Source organism: Batrachochytrium dendrobatidis (genome assembly GCF_000203795.2).
Source record: "Batrachochytrium dendrobatidis JAM81 unplaced genomic scaffold BATDEscaffold_14, whole genome shotgun sequence".
Taxonomy (NCBI): Eukaryota; Fungi; Chytridiomycota; class Chytridiomycetes; order Rhizophydiales; genus Batrachochytrium; species Batrachochytrium dendrobatidis.
In genome coordinates, this window is record NW_006281112.1 from 222452 (window position 1) to 240126 (window position 17675).

The 17675-nt window shown below is 37.4% G+C and overlaps 8 protein-coding genes across 8 annotated transcripts; 5 read left to right on the forward strand and 3 right to left on the reverse strand.

Annotated features, from left to right (window-relative positions):
• Positions 1 to 115: 115 nt before the first annotated feature.
• On the reverse strand, positions 116 to 609 carry BATDEDRAFT_27624 (uncharacterized protein; the record flags this gene model as incomplete). The annotated part of the gene is made up of 2 exons (XM_006681856.1): positions 116 to 408; positions 522 to 609. The coding sequence occupies 2 exons, from the start codon at positions 607 to 609 to the stop codon at positions 116 to 118; spliced, it is 381 nt and encodes a 126-aa protein (XP_006681919.1).
• A 1024-nt stretch (positions 610 to 1633) lies between these two features.
• Positions 1634 to 2209, reverse strand: BATDEDRAFT_27625 (uncharacterized protein; the record flags this gene model as incomplete). The annotated part of the gene is made up of 2 exons (XM_006681857.1): positions 1634 to 1826; positions 1863 to 2209. The coding sequence occupies 2 exons, from the start codon at positions 2207 to 2209 to the stop codon at positions 1634 to 1636; spliced, it is 540 nt and encodes a 179-aa protein (XP_006681920.1).
• A 1795-nt stretch (positions 2210 to 4004) lies between these two features.
• BATDEDRAFT_91820 (uncharacterized protein) lies at positions 4005 to 6269 on the forward strand (the record flags this gene model as incomplete). The annotated part of the gene is made up of 3 exons (XM_006681974.1): positions 4005 to 4503; positions 4927 to 5061; positions 5125 to 6269. 3 exons carry the CDS (start codon positions 4005 to 4007, stop codon positions 6267 to 6269), a joined length of 1779 nt encoding a protein of 592 aa, XP_006682037.1.
• Positions 6270 to 7081: 812 nt separating this feature from the next.
• BATDEDRAFT_27627 (uncharacterized protein) lies at positions 7082 to 7480 on the forward strand (the record flags this gene model as incomplete). Its single annotated transcript, XM_006681858.1, has 2 exons — positions 7082 to 7172; positions 7266 to 7480. 2 exons carry the CDS (start codon positions 7082 to 7084, stop codon positions 7478 to 7480), a joined length of 306 nt encoding a protein of 101 aa, XP_006681921.1.
• Positions 7481 to 8226: 746 nt separating this feature from the next.
• BATDEDRAFT_91822 (uncharacterized protein) lies at positions 8227 to 8691 on the forward strand (the record flags this gene model as incomplete). Its single annotated transcript, XM_006681975.1, has 1 exon — positions 8227 to 8691. The coding sequence occupies one exon, from the start codon at positions 8227 to 8229 to the stop codon at positions 8689 to 8691; it is 465 nt and encodes a 154-aa protein (XP_006682038.1).
• Positions 8692 to 10013: 1322 nt separating this feature from the next.
• BATDEDRAFT_27629 (uncharacterized protein) lies at positions 10014 to 10956 on the reverse strand (the record flags this gene model as incomplete). Its single annotated transcript, XM_006681859.1, has 2 exons — positions 10014 to 10209; positions 10235 to 10956. The coding sequence occupies 2 exons, from the start codon at positions 10954 to 10956 to the stop codon at positions 10014 to 10016; spliced, it is 918 nt and encodes a 305-aa protein (XP_006681922.1).
• A 154-nt stretch (positions 10957 to 11110) lies between these two features.
• Positions 11111 to 12517, forward strand: BATDEDRAFT_91664 (uncharacterized protein). The gene is made up of 2 exons (XM_006681976.1): positions 11111 to 12190; positions 12345 to 12517. The coding sequence occupies exon 1, from the start codon at positions 11406 to 11408 to the stop codon at positions 11625 to 11627; it is 222 nt and encodes a 73-aa protein (XP_006682039.1). The 5' UTR covers positions 11111 to 11405; the 3' UTR covers positions 11628 to 12190; positions 12345 to 12517.
• Positions 12518 to 15436: 2919 nt separating this feature from the next.
• BATDEDRAFT_27630 (uncharacterized protein) lies at positions 15437 to 16237 on the forward strand (the record flags this gene model as incomplete). Its single annotated transcript, XM_006681860.1, has 1 exon — positions 15437 to 16237. One exon carries the CDS (start codon positions 15437 to 15439, stop codon positions 16235 to 16237), a length of 801 nt encoding a protein of 266 aa, XP_006681923.1.
• Positions 16238 to 17675: the final 1438 nt, after the last annotated feature.

A 17675-nucleotide genomic window follows, 5' to 3' on the forward strand; every position in this document is an offset into this window, starting at 1 on the left:
AATCGAGTTGGAAAAAGCCAGACCTACTGCATTTCTTGATGCTTGGACAAAAGCGACTCCAAACAAAATTGTTGGACTTGTTGACCAAGGAATCCATAGAAAAAGAAATAAATTTTTAAAAAGGATGCTGAACAAGCCCACCAAAAAATTCATCGTCACTAACATACGACTTTGAATCTTCATCCTCACGATCAAATGAACTTTGTACAAATTCAGTCTTTCGTACATTTTGTTGGATGGCTGCCAGATCTTCTAATGCCGGTAACTCTTTACACGTCCTGAATGAGTTGATCGTTAGAATCGATTGAAGTTCAAAGACTTTATTTGATGGATACTTGGAGTATGCATCAACTCGCATTGAGTTTGGAGAGAGCACGACCATTGTACATTTATCCTCATACCTTTTCCCTAGTAATATCATTTCATTCAGAATAACCACAAAATTGGATTGTAGTTTATGTGTATTGATAATTTTGACTCTGTTAGAATTCCACGCAAGTGTGACAACAGTGCCAGCGAACCTTTTGTTTCTCGGTTGTTCTTTTCGGCCCACTCTAATAGCTCGCATTTTGTAATGATATGGCTTTTAAAATCTTCGGGTTTAAGCATTTCTTTACAAAAGTAGCATTTTGCTATGCCGTAAATGCAAGTCGCTACGTGATTTTCCAAGTTCCATTCAAACACAGAATTTGCACATAGAGAATGAAGACATTCTGTTAGATATTCACGTAAGTCTCTTTCCAAGAGTATGTTTTTAAACAGGCTGTTGTCTCTACAGGATGGACAGCTCTCAGACTTAAATTTCGTTGAACACAGGGCAAACAAAATGCAGTGCACCATTACATTGGTAAAAAGGAGGGTGTATGAATTCAAAACAGATGATACATCGTAGGTTGTCGATTTGAATTGAATGTTGGATGATAATTTCTTTGTTTTCGCTCATTTTATACATCTACTATAGATTTTAATATTTCTTAATCCGACTTCATAGCTCCTATTATACATTTAGCGGGAATTCCGGCTGGAAACCAAAAACGGTATTCTTCGGTGCTCTACCCTTACTACTAGTATTTGAATGGGATTTGATCAATCACACTGATACCTGCATTTATGCTGCTTCTAAATGTCTTTTTTGTAAAGAACTAGTAAACCCAGAAGATTTCAAGAATCATATAACTACTCAATGCGAGCGATCGGATTGGGTTGAAAGAAACGATAAGGAACCAAAAGGTTCGTTTGTACTATTGTCACACTTGAGATGGCAACGCAATGGATTCAAATTGATCAATGCTCATCAACTCCAATCCGACTTTGCAGTCATCTTGAATGAAATGATGTTACTTGCAATAAGAGTGCAAGATAAATGGTTGATAGTGGTCATTTCACCAAGCTCCATTCGGGTTGATGCCTATTTCAAACACGCTATCTCTAAAGTATGCGAAATACAAACAATTGTATCAATTAAGTCATTTAGGACTTTGAAAGAGCTGCCATATTCAGAAAAAATGGCAAGTTTACCAGTTGATTTACGCAGTGTTGAATTTGTACAAAGTTCAGTAGATAGTGAAGATGAAGACTCTGTCTCCCTCGCAAGCGAAGATGAATTTTTCAATGGAATTATTCAACGACCAAGTTAAAAGACTATTTCTTTTTCAATCGATTCCTTTGATAATAGCTCTAACAATTTGGACTGTAGTCGCTTCTGACCCAACATCAGTGAGTGCAACACATCAGGATTCTTCCAGGTTGATTTGATAAAGGCTTCCAGTTCCAATTCACTTTCTTCTAAAGAACCATTCATTTTCACGGCGTAAATGATTCCATCTCTAGCGGTGTATAAATACTTGCCGTCAGAATGCTACTTTTCATCTCCAAGATAATACTTGATTCGCTCGTACTTTGATGATGAGTTCAAATGATTGTTCAATTGTACAACTTTATCTTTCAACTCTGCAATCCTGTTTTTCATCAAAACTGAAGGATTGAACCGGTTTGGATTAGCAATCTTCAAGCTTTCATCGCTAACTTCCAATACGAGTGGTTCTTCGTCGCCAAAATATGGGGAAGCAACCTTTGAAAGCGTATTGTTGTTGGAGCGTTTCTCTTCAATGATATACTTCAACTTGTTTACTGGATCTAGAATGACTTGATTGATCGGGATGGTGCGAATGTACTTGGAACGTAAAGAGCAGCTTGGAATGACCAACATTATTGATTTTTAATCATTGCCAAGAAAATAAATTTTTGGAATTCAACTTGAAATTCTTTGAAAAGGAATCCAAATCCGTCGATTGTTTATCTTTTTTACAATGTAAAGTCTTCTATTTTGACCCATTCTAACGGTTCCAACAGGATACTGATTGGGATTTGTGCCAGGACCAAATTTACTTGGCACATTCATCAGAAACGATTCTATAGTCATTTGTTTGAGAAATAGCAACAAAATAAATATTCATAAATTGAGACACGGTAATTTAAGAAAAACTGAATTTTTATTTTCTTTACGAATATCAAATTCATTGAAAATGGATCAAATGTTGGATGAAACCGAGCAAATGTTGGATGAAAATACAAGGGATGTGGGACTGTACAAAGTGAACTTTGAAATGAAGAATGAGGCAAGGACCATCGACTTGCTCTTGACCACAAAGAAAAAGAAAAGGAAAGATATAAGAGAAATGATTACTATTTGTTGAAAAGAAAGAGAAATGAAATCAAGAAAGTTAAGCTCAGATTCAGAAAGCGAATTCAAGGATTTACTAGCGGATTAGAAGGAACAAAAGCATATTTACAACTTTTGAAATTTCAGAAGCAGGAAAGAAAACGAATCGGACAAGAGAAGAGACTGTTTACAAGATATCATATTAAGAAATATCTATTTAAACCACAATCAAAAACAATCCACGGACACGACACTTGTTTCTTGAATTCGATGAACTTACAAGGAATATCTTGAACAATCATCACAATCAAACTCAGGTATTGGTTTGACTTCAATTCGGATACATTCTGAGAAATGTGGAAACAGACGAGAAAATGCAGTTTTATCCGTCCGGGAATACTTCATTGTTCAATGTAAATGAGCGTCCTGTAGTCAACAATTCAGTGGATGACATTCTAGAACAACTTGAAGGCGATGATATCGTGGAACGACTGAAAAGACCTAACTCAAAGTGGAGCATTGAAAGTATTTATGAATATGTGTTGCTAACAACTCCGTTGGAAGGCATTCCTATTGGAGCCTCCATTAAACTGCCTGGTTTCATCAAGAACAGCAAGAGTATTGTTTCATTTGAAAACGTAGCAAATAATGTGTTTTTGGTTTTGCCTTGCACGTCACAAGTATCAAGATGTGAGAGTAGATAGATTGTCAACGAAATCAAAAGAGCTTTACAAGGACTATTACAAAGTCAAGCCTGACAAGAGCTATCCTGGCGTGGATATCCAAGAACTAGATAGCATTGAGGACCATTTCAGCGTAAACATCAATATTTACCGATTTAACGGAAAGAAAGCTGTGATGGAACGACATTCTAGGAAAAACTGTGACTCCACTGTGTTTGAACGTTTACACTGATTCAGAACAGAATCTCCATCATTTCTCTTATAGCATCAACCTATCTCAGTTAACCAAAGTCTTTCAATACCCTGAATGCCATTCATTCTTCAACGAGTTCAAAAAGATTAAACCACACCTGAATATTTGCAAGAAACCAAAGATTGTATTCGAAGATGGAAACTATCAACCAAAGCCCAATGTGTTTGAGAATCTTGAATAGAACGGTATTATTGTACCAAGAGAATTGAGATTCTATCCATATTTCATCTACTTTGACTTTGAAACGTGGTTAAAACCCGTTGAATCTACGACGAACTCCAAGCTCAAGTATATTGGCACTCACGAGCTTTTGAGCATTAGTTTGATTGGAAGTGAAGAATTACAAGCGGAATTTATCCCAGTTGAGAGTACACCTGTACAAGCTCTGGATCTAATGATGACGAAAATGAATGACATACGAAAGAAATATCTCCAATTCCTGTATCCAAAGTACTCCAAATTCTTTGGAATGATAACAGCTTTGGAGGATGAAAAGGTTAGAAAGCGGTTAAGATCTCAATTACTTGAATGGCTTGATACTCTTCCAGTTTATGGATTTAACAGTTCATCATATGATATCAATGTTATAAAGAAATACCTTCCACAAGTGTTGATGAAATATAACAAGAAACACGGAAATGTATCAAAGAGTGAAAAGTTATGGATTCGTTCAATTGAGGAAGAGTTGGGACGCAACATTGAACAAAGCAAAAGAATTGGACGATACAATGCTGATGGGTATGATGGAGAGACAAACACAGTCTATGAATTCAATGGATGCTTCTTTCACGGCTGCCGAAAGTGTTATCACCCGGATGATGTTAATCCCCATACAGGAGACAAAATGAACGTGTTGTATGAGAAGACGATGAGAAAAGAGGCAAACTTGAATCAGATGGGATACGGTATGAAATCTGTTTGGGGTTGCGAGTTTAGGATGCCAACAAACGAGGAGATAAATGGCATCATCAAATGCAACAATAAATGCAGAATGATATCTAATGGTTCCTTTACTTTCAAAGACATTCTTGCATATCTGGCTCCAAATACCTCATTAGAAAAGTTTCTGAAGGCATTTGACACTGAAGTTCACAAAGGCATCTTCCCACTCAAGGTAACCCAAAACTTGACGAAATACGCTGATGAGCATCCAGAACTGAAGCAATATTCTGGTAATGTCATCCAACTTCTCAAACATTCACCCATTCCATCCAAAAAGTGGTTTTACAATGGCCTAAAAGGTGAAGCAATATCATCAAAACAACACATTGAAATACACTCTAAATATACAAATTTATACGACTTGCTAATGGATTACAACAATTTAGATGTTAAGCCAGGCGTGGAAGCGACAAAGAAGCTTTGCAATTTCTTCCAGTCTTTGAATCTCGATATGCACAAGGATGGCATTTCCATTCCTGGACTTACTTTGAAATATCTTTGGAACACAAAAGACCACGAATGTGAGTTTCAGTTGTTCAAAGGAAACGAAGAACTGTATTAAAAGTACAGAGATAATCTTATAGGTGGGCCAAGTATCGTTTTTCATCACTATCACGAGAGGAACAAGACAAGAATAAGAGGAGGCAAGCTTTGTCAGAAGATTCTTGGATATGATGCCAATGCGTTGTATCTCTGGGCCCTCAGTCAAGATATGCCTTGTGGTGAGCATAAAATGATTGAGCCGTATCCTGATATACTGGAAGATGTTATGAATGGATCGTTTTTTGGAGAGATTGAATGCGATATTGCTGTACCTGAGCATGTAAAGGAACATTTTGCAGAGATGCCACCGATATTCAAAAATACAGAGATTCAATACAAAGACCTCAGCAGTGACACAAAAGCACAGGTCAAACCAAATTACAAGAGTAAGAAACTAATTGGGAGTATGTTTGGCAACAAGATAATATTTCCTACTGAATTACTGAAATGGTATCTTGAACACGGATTGATGGTATCAAATATCACATATGCTGTCAAGTACGAACGCAAAGCACCATTCAAGTCGTTTGCTCAACAAGTATCTAATGAAAGGAGAGCCGGAGATACAAGTCCTGATTATAAACTACGTGGAGAAATGATGAAGCTGATGGGAAAGTCTTCCTATGGCAAATGCATCACAGATTTCTTGAAACACGAGACAGTAAAGATTGTTGGTCCTAATAACTACAACAAAAATGTCAGAAGGGTAAAAGATTACATTGGTCATCAAGACCTTGTTGATGGATTTGAATTTCGGTTCAAAAAGACGGCATTCAAACAAAGCTTGCCCATACAGATTGGCTTCCAAGTGTACCAACTGGCAAAGTTACGAATGCTGCAGTTTTACTACGACTTTGTGGATTATTACATTGATAGAAGTGACTTTCAGTATTGTATGATGGACACGGATTCGGCATATTTTGCCATTTCTGGGAGTTCGTTACAAGACGTAGTGAAACCACATCTATTAGGCGAGTTCAAACAGAAAAGGCAAGTCTGGCTGGAAAGAGATGATACTCTAGAGAACAAGTTATACGACAGTAGGACACCTGGGCTGTTCAAGTTGGAATATGAAGGAGATTGCATTATATCATTGGCCAGTAAAATGTACTATTATGACGAGAAAAAGTTTAGTTCAAAGGGAATCAATAAGGGCAAAATGAAATTACAAAATACAAGTATCTGAGTGCCTTGAATGGAAATGCTAACCAAGGATTTCGTAATAATGGCTTCAGAGCCAACAACAACCAGATGAACACGTATTCTCCAACAAAAACAGGAATGAAATTGTTTAATGATAAACGACTCCGAGTAGGTTTGAAACACTTCAGCTGAATTGTAAAAACTTAATTTCTTATTTTAGGTTATGGATAAGCTTTACGAATTGTATTACAATCCAAAGACTGGCCTCATTTCAGCGCAGAAATTATACCGGAAGCTGGACAAACAACTTCCAATCTCACAAATCATAAAGTTTCTTGACCAGCAAGAAGTCCAACTTCATCAAGAATCACGAAGAAGGCCAGCATTCAGCCCCATAACTATTTATTCAGTCAATGACCAATGGCAGGTGGATTTGATTGACTTGTCTAAATATGCAAGGTGGAATGCCGGATACAAGTATCTCTTGTGCGCCATAGATGTTTTTAGTAGGAAATCATTTGTGGTGGCGATGAAAAGAAATCAGATACTACAGATGCAATGAGAGTGATACTTGACGTGCAAAAGCCTATTCTGATTCAAAGCGATAATGGCACAGAGTTTTTAAACAACAACTTCCAAAGCTTACTGCAAGAAAAAGGTGTTCGTCACATCACTGTGAATGTGGGTGACCACAATAGACAAGGATTGATTGAACGATTCAACAGAACATTGGAGAATATCATTGCTCGTTATCAAGAGTCGCGGAAATCAAATAGATACATTGATGTCTTGGAAGACATTGTATTCAACTACAACAACACTTATCACCGTGGTGTAAATGATATTCCTGAATCAATGTATCTAAAGAATCCAGCAAGTGGGTCAATGAAAGTTAAAATTACCAAGCATTCAATTAGAGTTGGAGATCGTGTTCGGATACTCAAAGGTAAGCAAACATTCAGAAAAGGATATGTGTCAAAGTACAGCAGCGCCATTTATACGGTTGTCAGTGGGAATGGATATTTGTTCTCAATTTCAGATGATAACGGCAATGTTCTTGGAAAGTCTTACAAATATTATGAACTCAAGAGAGTTGAAGTAACGGAGACCTTTTTGATTGAACCGAGACACAGAGAGCCGACAATGACAAACAAGGAGCGTCGCAACAAGAGAGAATTACAAGAACTGGCAAGAGTTCAAGGCCCAACCAATAAAAAGACAAAGAAATTTGGAGCAACTTATTTTCTAAAGTAACAATAAATGACACCCATTAGCTCAATTAGAAATTACAAGGACTACTTACAATACATCAAGAATTGGGATGTTTATTCATCTCAAGAACAAGACCAATTAAGGAAATGGTATCGTGAATATTATTCTCATAACAAGGAAGCTGAACGAAAACGTTACAGAGACTACTATGCCTCAAATACAGAAGCCGAAAGGGAAAGATTGAATATTCAGTCATAATGAAATCCGTATAGGTCTCTGGCTGGCAAAGTGATCGGAGATCTAAAAAGCTAATTTTTCTTGCCTTTTTTTCTTGCCATTTTTCCCCCAAAAAAACAAAAAATGGACGAACTGTTCAGCAAACTCAACCAACTCACCGACGAGGAAAAAAACCAACTCTCAGACAAGCAAAAGAAAGCCATCAAAACCCTTGTTGGTTCCAAGCCTTCTGTTCCATTCTCGGCTGCTACTCTCAAAGACTGCAAAAGACCTGATGGGCTCAATTTGAACATTGACTGAAATTGAGAGCACCAACCCTGCACATCCCCGATAATATTCCTGCAGTTGCTGTTACTCCTTGGCTCTGTGAAACTTTGGACAAGGTGGACAAGGCGTGGGCGCTAGACAACGAGAAGGCCTGCCGAATCGTCATCAATGCTATCCTAACAGAAGTCTTAACGTCTGAAGCGAATGACAAGCTAGTGGGGTTTTGCGAAGTCAAGAATGATTGGGAAGGGAAGGAATTCGGTTACACAGGAGATGTAGACTATATGCTTGGGTCTTCAGATACCAAAACCGTCGATACTATGGACTCTTTTCTTTTGGTGGTGGGGGCAAAGAAAGAATGGCCCGATAGCGCAGTACCTCAAATTCTCTGCGAAGCCGGATGCCTACTGAAAAAGCGATTGGCTGCTGGAAAGAACACTCCAGTGCTTGCTGTCCTCACCAATGGGACGGACTTTCGCTTCTTTGCGATTGATACTGACGGGGTGGTGTATGCTTCCACCAAGAAGATGTTGGAACTTGGAAATGACAGAACATACAAGACAAGCACATCTCTCTCTGAAATCCTTCGCTGGTTCACTTGGTTTATGACTGCCATCAAGTCTGTCTCTCCCCGTGCGTCCAGCGAGGATTTGACTGACACAATGATTGCTGACTCGCTTACCCAACTCAGAGAATGCTTTGGGCCAAAGTTTCCGATTCAAAACAAAAAGGCCAAGATTGAAAAGTAGTATGTCATAATAAACACTTTATTTGCTTGAAATTTAATCTCTAATGAACAAGGAGAAACAGTTCATCTACCGGTAAAGAAAGTCTCCAACACTTTCTGGCGGTTAGTTTCTGACTAGATTGTAAAAGCTCAATTCAGACTCTAATTGCCAAATTTCTGTCAACATTCTAGTAGACGAAATCTCGTCAAATTTCAGCAGAGACTCTCGCCAAAAAACTGGTATCATTTGGTGCCCTATACATACTACTCTCGTAATTGCTATCATTTGTTGTTTAATGGTTTTTTCAAGGAGCTTATTGTGCAACGATCGTGTGGTTCTAAACTGCGCACAATATCCTTTTCGTTGAAATTTCTTGGAGCATGTCAAACAGACAAAATGAGTTGCGTTGAAGCATTGGATTAATCGTGTAGTTACTGTAGAAAAGCATATTGGACATTGCGTGTTTTCATCATCAAGTCAAAGTGTGACGTTAATTTCATTCTTACTGTTTAATACAAGTAATGAAGAAATAATTGGAATTATGTTGATAATTCAATGAAAACTATTGGTATTCTTTGTTAAGAATTCAAACGACCCAAAACAAGGAATCCGAACGACTGAGATATTGCAATTATTGTTAACAATTCAAAAAAAGAAAAAGAGCGATTACAAAAGTACAAAAAGTCTGACCACACTGTGTAATTGCTTTCGTTCAACCTGTCAAACAAATAGTTGATTTAAATTGAATTTGAAATAAAACCGACTTGATATCAAATGAAAGACTTCAAGACAGTTGAAACTTGAGTGTTTTTTACAGAATAAAAGTTTTAGGATTGTTCAAAACAAGGAATGTTGATTGTTATATTTATCTTGACAAACCAAATTATACAAAAGTATTTCTATTTCAGATTAATTTAAAACAAGATTTAACTGGTATTTCTGTTGATTACACGAGTCACTCTAAACAGTTAGCAGTACATTGGATAACAGGTCATTAGAAATGGTGTAATAACACCAATTGTTCCAATGATTACAAACAATATCAGAAATTGGTTGAATTCAAAAAAGTTAAACAAGTCAATCAAGATTTGTATAATTGATTGACAATAGTAAGAATATTGTAAGATTAAAAGTTTTGGTTGTATATATTGTAAATAGGAGCTTCGACTCCAAAACTTGCTTTATTTTTAAATGTTCAAATTGGCAAGACTCGTAAAAATAACCATTTCACCTTTTACTTGAGCTTCAACTCTGTCATCTTCACAAAGGAATGAAAGTAGTAAGGGTAGAGCACCGAATGATACCGCTTTTCATTTACTGCGACATTTTACGCTTTCTTCATATTAATTGAAAGTTTGGTAAATTTCGTCATTCACATTATCCAATAAAAAATCAGTTAGATGTACAAAAATGAAGATATTATCTTTTGATTTACCAAAGAACTTGAATGTATCATTTGTCATAAATGAATTATCCCGCAATAATATCAGAACAGAAAGAAAGCTGTCATAAAACGTATTATTAAGAACATGCTTTTTACTATGCAAGATGAAAAAGTAATTACATAAGGGAACAACTAGTTTTTGATCCAACAATGCCCAGCTCAATTTTGTTGATTTCATCATTAATTTCAGCATCAACAATATCTTCCCAAGAAATTGCCTTTTTTGTTTTCTTGATGACTTTCTTGATGAATTTTTTTTGCTTGATGTGCATAACGGAGCCGCCGACTGTAGTCAGGGGAAAAGCCAAAAGAGTAGTGGCGATAACATTCTGGATAGATGGTGAAGAGAATGCTTTGTGGTCGACGTCACAAACAATTTGCACAAAAATGTCCGCAAATGTCTGACAGTTTCTGTACAGTCTTCGGTAATCGCCAAAATGCAAAATCAGTGATTCTCCAACAGCCTTGATAGCTTCCAGCGGAAGAGATGTTGAGCCAATTTCTTCTTTAGCAGTCACCTTTCCTTCATCGATCCATTGTTGTTTAAAATCCTGTCTTTCAAACTCGATTCCCACTGGCTGTCTGTCTTCATCCAACTTGAAAACAAGGTGGTGCAATAGCCCATCAACAACGATTCCCCAATGGCCTGTTGTTCCACTGGCCCAACCCGAATAGAATGATGGAGGTTTCCCATATAAAACCACACTGTAAACCAATACGGCTTCGACTCTTCGGCTCTTTATAGACTCCTTGTATTGGCCTTTAGCAGCATTGATAATTGACTGCTTCTCTTCTTCTGTCAAGACTGCGGCAGGAATATTCGTTTGGTTCGAGGTTGACATTGTTGAATGATTTGGAGAATTAGTTTCATAAAAATGAGTTTGTGAAGGGAAAAAATTTAGCTTCTAGAATTTCCCAAGACCTTCCCGGTAGCGTCTAGAGTATAAAAATAGCAATTGCCACAAATCATTACCAAAAACTTCAAATGAGTGGCTACAACCACTTTACTAACTGAGTCAAGAAGCAGCGAAAATGTCCTAATGCAACCTTGGAGGCAACAATCACTCAAATTGACATTAAATTTGTCTGGTTATATTGAAGGGAATGGACCAGTCAAGGGGAATGCCAGAAACTGTCAAAACAGACACTGAAAAGGCTAAATCATTCTTATTGAAATGCTACACTACGACATCAATCTCTCAGTGTGCTGGATGAGTCGTCGTCATACAGGTTTACTGGGTTGGATGCTGAGGAAATCAAAAACCGGCTGACGAAATACATCCGATTGAATATGAAGCAACTCAAAGCGACCGATGTACTGGCATCAAAACAAGTAATGCTGATAGCCAGGTCCTTGATGAAACTGCTGGAAACATTTGGGGATGGCCAAAAGAGACGCTTCTTGGACTATGTCAACAGCAGACTTGGCATCTCCAAATCATCTTACTACTACTATATGGAGCACTATGCCTTTATGGCAGAATTTACCAGACATTTGGGTCTCCTAATATAAGCTATTTTTTAGCTGAATGCATTCATCAGAGTTCTGGTTCAAAACTACTGTTGGAAAAAGATTGAGTTTTGTGAAAGGTTGTGAGCAATTTGAAGGCTATTCTAAACAAAAGTCAGGTTCAAAGTCTATCAGTGAATTTTTCTAGCAGCTCGAGTCTTTCAATGCAATATCCTATGCTTTTCCTACCAAAGTTCATACTTGTAAAGTTGATCTGAAGACTGTTTTATTTTTTTGTAGCTTTGAAACATCGACAATCTTTTCCAGATGGTATATCAAGTATTCGAAAGCATCATTTGGGTTCTGCAATCTCAAATTTTCGGTTTTAACGAGATCCTCGTCACTCTTGGTTTGCACAGATAGAGATCGTTGAGTAGAACCAATGCCCATTCGAGTTTCTGTTGTAAGCTTTCAAAAGTAGGTTAAAGTTTCAGTATTTCTTTCTCTTTAATAGTAAGAAGCTGCTCCTTTAAAGCCAAATTTCCCTCCTTGCAAGTTAAATTCTGGTTCAAATAGAATTTCAAGTGGTGCTCTGAGAGTGTAAGCTTCCATTCTCCAGTTCACAGGTACTCATTGCCTTGAGAAACACAATTCTTGTTTTCAAGCCACTGTAGAGTAAAGGCTAGTTTTAAATCATCCAGTTTTAAGCTATTTCTACTTTTTGCCTTTTGCACTGTTTCTTGCGCTAATCGAAACTGTGTTTTTACATTCAACAAAAAGAAAACCTCGACTTTTCAATTCAGCCAATATTTTGTAAAATGGCAAAACTCTCCTGAAAACCCTTTGATTCCTGACTTGAATCAGCAGTATTGTTAACGTTTAGTCGACTTGTTGAAAATTTTGCTGTATAATCCGTTAGCCTCTGCTGAATGAAAAAATTAAGAAACATTAGTATAAGGAAGGTGTCAAACCAGCAAAATTAACACTTGAACAACGATGAAGATGAGATCGCTACAACTGCTCCTACTCGAAACCAAGCCAATGTGCCACTGTTTGAAAGTACACTTGACTCTGACATGGAACCAAAGGAATATTGCCTGGTTGAGTGCAAGCAGTTGCAGTTAGTGCATAGCTGGATCTGAAAATATCTTTTTTGTTGTACGAGTCTGAGATCTGCTTGTTTCTAGAAATACCTCGATCGACTGGAGTAAGGGTGTCCGGAGTAAACTTTTTGTTAGCACTCACGTAGGTTTATCTCTTGTATGGCTCATCCAATCTGTTTGGATTGAAATTCATTTGATATGATCTTGCAAAGGGATCTGGATTTGTGGTAGTTTTTCTAGTGAGCTTGAAGATTCGCGTTTAACTGTTGATTCAACTGTAATAAGGATTGAAAGTTTCAAGCGACGTCTACAAACAGTTCTAAAGGAGGAATAGGACAAGAATCTACGGTAGGAAATGATTGAGGTTAATTTGAAACCGTTTATGGAATATCCACATGTTCATCTTAGTCGTCTGATATACCCATATATACTGTTGGATATTTTCCAGTGTGATACGACAGAATCCTGATTTAATTTCCAGATGCCTTTATAGAAAACTTGTATTCATTCAAAATGGCATCTCTAATGGATATCATACTTTTTTCATCAAAATTTTAGGATCGATAGGCTTTTGAGTCTTGTTTGTATTCAATCATTATACACTTGGTGGTTCTTGGATCCAATCTCCCGAATTTTTTGGTAGGACAATGTTGGCTTCACAGCCAAATGCACAAGGATGTTGCACACATTGTGCAGCACCTGTCCACATCTTATATGAGGTTAATTCGTCGAATGTGGAGTGAGCTGGCCGATTTTGGAGATAAACAGCTGTATTGGTAGCTTCAACCCAAAAAGTTTTGGGCATGTTTGAAGTGGTCAGCATAAGTCTAATCGTATCTCCTATTGATTGGTTTTGGCGCTCAGCAATACCGTTTTGCTGAAAATTATACGGTGCAATGGTCTGATGCTGAACACCTTTTGGTTTGAGGTACATTGCAAAGTCATGGGAGATGAGCTTCCTGTTGGAGTGGCATGGCTCTTGATAGCATGATAAAATAAAGAGTTGAGGATGAAAAATGGCTTATGTAGGTTGTTTTTATAAAGAAAAATGTAGACAAGCATTTAATGTTGATTGATGCTTTCCAATAATTGTTGATACAGTCTAATCTACAGCTGTATTCACGTAAAGTGGGACTTGTATTTGTCCTGCAGTCATCGTTCCAGAATATGCAATGATTGAATATTCATTGTTTTCCTATTACAGATTGACTTGATAGGCACTCTCAGTTCTTCAGTGTCTGGAATTGCTCGACAAACGAACCCATTCTTTATTATACTCGAGTCATTTTCTGCAAGGTTTAGGAATGGATAGTATGGAACTGTGTGGTATGGTTCCAATCTGCGCGCTGTTTGTTGAATGGTTGGTAAACCATGTCTAATCAGAAAGTTGCTTTGTGGAATGTAATACTGTCTAGGATAGCATGCATGTTTGGAAATGTTGCATGTCGTTGTTTAGAAAGTCAATATTACGATCTTGACAGCTTCCTTGGTCAGCCTCAAACATACCGACCATTGTATGATGCACACAATCAAACCACAGTTTTAATCTGTTGTGTTTAGACCTTACATTCTTGTTTTTGCATAACCATACATTCTAGATCGACAAGTTTGATACTAGACCCGTCCATTGAAATCCAGATATCTGGATTCACTGTTCTACTGTTGTCAATAAAAGCCTCGATACATTCCTTGTTACCAATCTGTTCGTCACTCACAAGAGTTGGTTTTTCCACGTAATATTGTTATCAGGATCATTGACAATGCTGGCCGAGACATTTGCGCTTGGCAAGGTCCACAAATGCGTCTCAGTGTCTTGTTGCCCAAGTGTGGAGGACCACAACTTGTTACATGTCCAATTTTGAATGTCATCAATTTTTTGTTTAGAATTTGTTTGTCATGATACCACGAAAGTATATTTCTTGCAACCTTCAAATCCAAGCATTTTTGAAAACATCATTCCAAAAGCTGACCATCAATCAATGATTTGATGTGCTGGTTTGATGACAATATATCATAGAAAGTTTTGACATAAAAGTACATTATTCCATACGTAAAAGGACATGTTTTGAATGCTAAACCTATCACAAACTGTTTCTAAACGATGATTCCAGGAGCACAACATTGTTCAGTAAAATTGACACCAATCAAGCATGACTGTTTATCATGTATTTAGCTTATTCAATGTTCCATTATATGCGGATACGACTGTGACTGACAAATCGCTGTGTATCTGGTCAGCAATAGCTTGAGAAACCTCCAAATATCCTTTAACTGGTCTCCCCATCAATGGTTACAACGTATGAGCCTTTTCACAAAATCAACGATTTGATTCAGGATATATTGGCAGCTGAGTATGAATTTCAGCAATTTTACCACCAATTAATGATGGCATCGTGCTTTTATAAGGAGTTCAAAATTGTACGATATACTGCTAGATGCTTCGTTCATATCTCTTCACGACTAAGAGAATTCTTGTTGTCATTAGATGATGATTTCGCTTCATGATTTTCCGAGTTTAACAATGTAACTGGGATTCCAAAAAAGCATGTATTCCTTTTTCTTGATATTCTTGTATTTGGTATCCATGTTGCTTAATCTTTCGTTGCTTTTGGGATAGTTTGGGTTTATATAGGCAATCAAGGGTTCATTCAAATTCGCAGTCAAAATAAGATTCTCCACATTCACATACAATCTTTGCATCCAAAAGTAAGCAACATTGGTATATTTTGAAAATTCTATATTCATTAAAGGTAGCCTTTTTCTTTCAAAATGACAACCAACTTTGCAAGAGAAAACGATTCTTTTGAAACTGTTCCCAATATGGATGTTGTATTTTCTCGAGGTGCTTTCAAGAATGTCTACAAGGGAAAGTATACCAAAGGAAACAGAACGGGACAGGAATCTGTTACCAAAATATTCAAATCTGGCAGTGTTTTTCAAGAGTCTTACTTTGATAATGAGCTCAAAATAGTGAACAAGGCACTTGAAATCATCAATCGATTCAACAAGGATCAACTTGTCGATCAGAATATTTGGCTCAATATACCAGCTGTATGGACGTTTCTGCCAGGCACTACAAGAGCAGGAGAGAAATGCTTAGTGGAGCCAATGATTATCAATTTTCAAAAATTCAATAGCAACACTGGATGGACGTCGAATGAATTGTCTGGTTGGACTCTAGTAATGCAAGCCTTGAGTCATTATTCGTATCATGCAACTGACTGCCAGTTATTGCTTTGTGATCTTCAAGGTGGTATTCAAAACAACGGATTTATTATTACCGATCCCGTGGTTATGTCAAGGACTCAAGAGTATGGACCCACCGATTTTGGTCCCAAGGGAATCTCTACATTCTTTTCACGTCACAATTGTAACAAGTTTTGCAAGAAAGAATGGAAAGTACCTCAAGACAAGAAAGCCTATTATAATGTCCAAATGGGTTCTGCAATGGCTCTTCCCGGTCATATCCCCGCGGCCCCATTAGCTGCAAATGGTCGAGTTGATTCCGGATACGCTTCAATGAATCAGCTACCAGGGCTAGTTGAAGGTCTTGAGATTATTGAAGAATAAAGTTTCAACGCTTTCCTAGTACACGATTTTACAATGGTTCAACCTGATAGGATTTGCCATAAAAGCATATTTTGTTCATTCTTTGAAACAACAACACAGTTGGATAAAAACAAAGAGGAAAGGTAAACACCATTGCATAAGCCATGATCAGATATTGTTTTTTTCCATTGAAGATGTAGGCTTTACACAAAAAATAATATCTGGAACGACCATGTCATTGATGGATTTTTGTATCCAAAAACTCGAATACGTTTGCACTCTAACTCAACAAGATTTGCATATATCAGGAATGCAACTATACATGCCAATTACCAGGATATCAATAAACTAAAGAATTCATAAAACAGTGCTGTCCAGTAAATTGTCATTTTATGAAACTTGTGTATTTTTTGATTCATTTTACATGGATACGGCTCCGATGAGGTGGTTTATAAGCATAAATCAGAAAAATGCATATATTTAAAGTGTTTTTTGTTACAAATTCAAATGTTTCTTAACATTGGACAATGCTCTAGCAGCAATAGGAGCAATCGACACAAAAGGTGTCGAGTCAGAATTGGCAATCCGCTGCTTTAATGCAATACATAAATGCGCAACAGCTCTAAAAATATTTTGTAAAATTACCGACGACAGTTCAGCATGAATCTCGTATTCCTTTTTACAAGAATCGACAAGCAACTCTACGCTTTTGAGACAGTTCCAAAGAGTATTCTGGCAAGGTTCATTGGCACTATTAGTGTCATTTAAACATATGACGCGAGTAGAATCAGTAAGATAGGATAAGTCAGTGAGTAGCACATTTATAGCTTGAGCGTCGTCTTTAATGGTTTTGGAAATGGGCAAAGTGTTTTGAAGAGTCGTATTGTATCCCGCATTTAAAGTAGAACCAGAAACAATGTTTGGCGATGCTTTGAAGGGAGCCAGTGCATTTTTACCAGATACCGTATGAATGTTGGTCTGGAGTCCCTGGCTATCCCTAATAGTATCTTGGCAGGCAAAAGATTGAGATTCAGAAGTGGAGTAAACACTCTTAATTAGTGTGTCAGAAGCTGATGATAAGTTGCGTCCATGGGTATGATTTCCAGTGTTCTTTCTATCCATCTGTTCAGACCATATCGTTGCATTTACATGTCGTGAAATGAATGGTCCGCTGGGCATAGCGCTCATCAAAATCGAGTTGTCAGCCAAAGATGCCCCAGTTGGCCCTAAAAGTGCATGCTGTACAAGTTGAATCGCACCGCTGAGCCCAACATTGGCTTTGTGCCAATCACATAAAATCGATATCACTACTAAATGATTCAAAGGGTTTGAATAATTGAATAAAACCGGCAAAACAGAGCTGTAAATACTGTTGATAACGGTATGCACTCTTCGGGAAAGGTTGCGAGTGAGCAACTTCAAGTTCTTCATAAGAGCAATCTCATTACTATTATCCTCA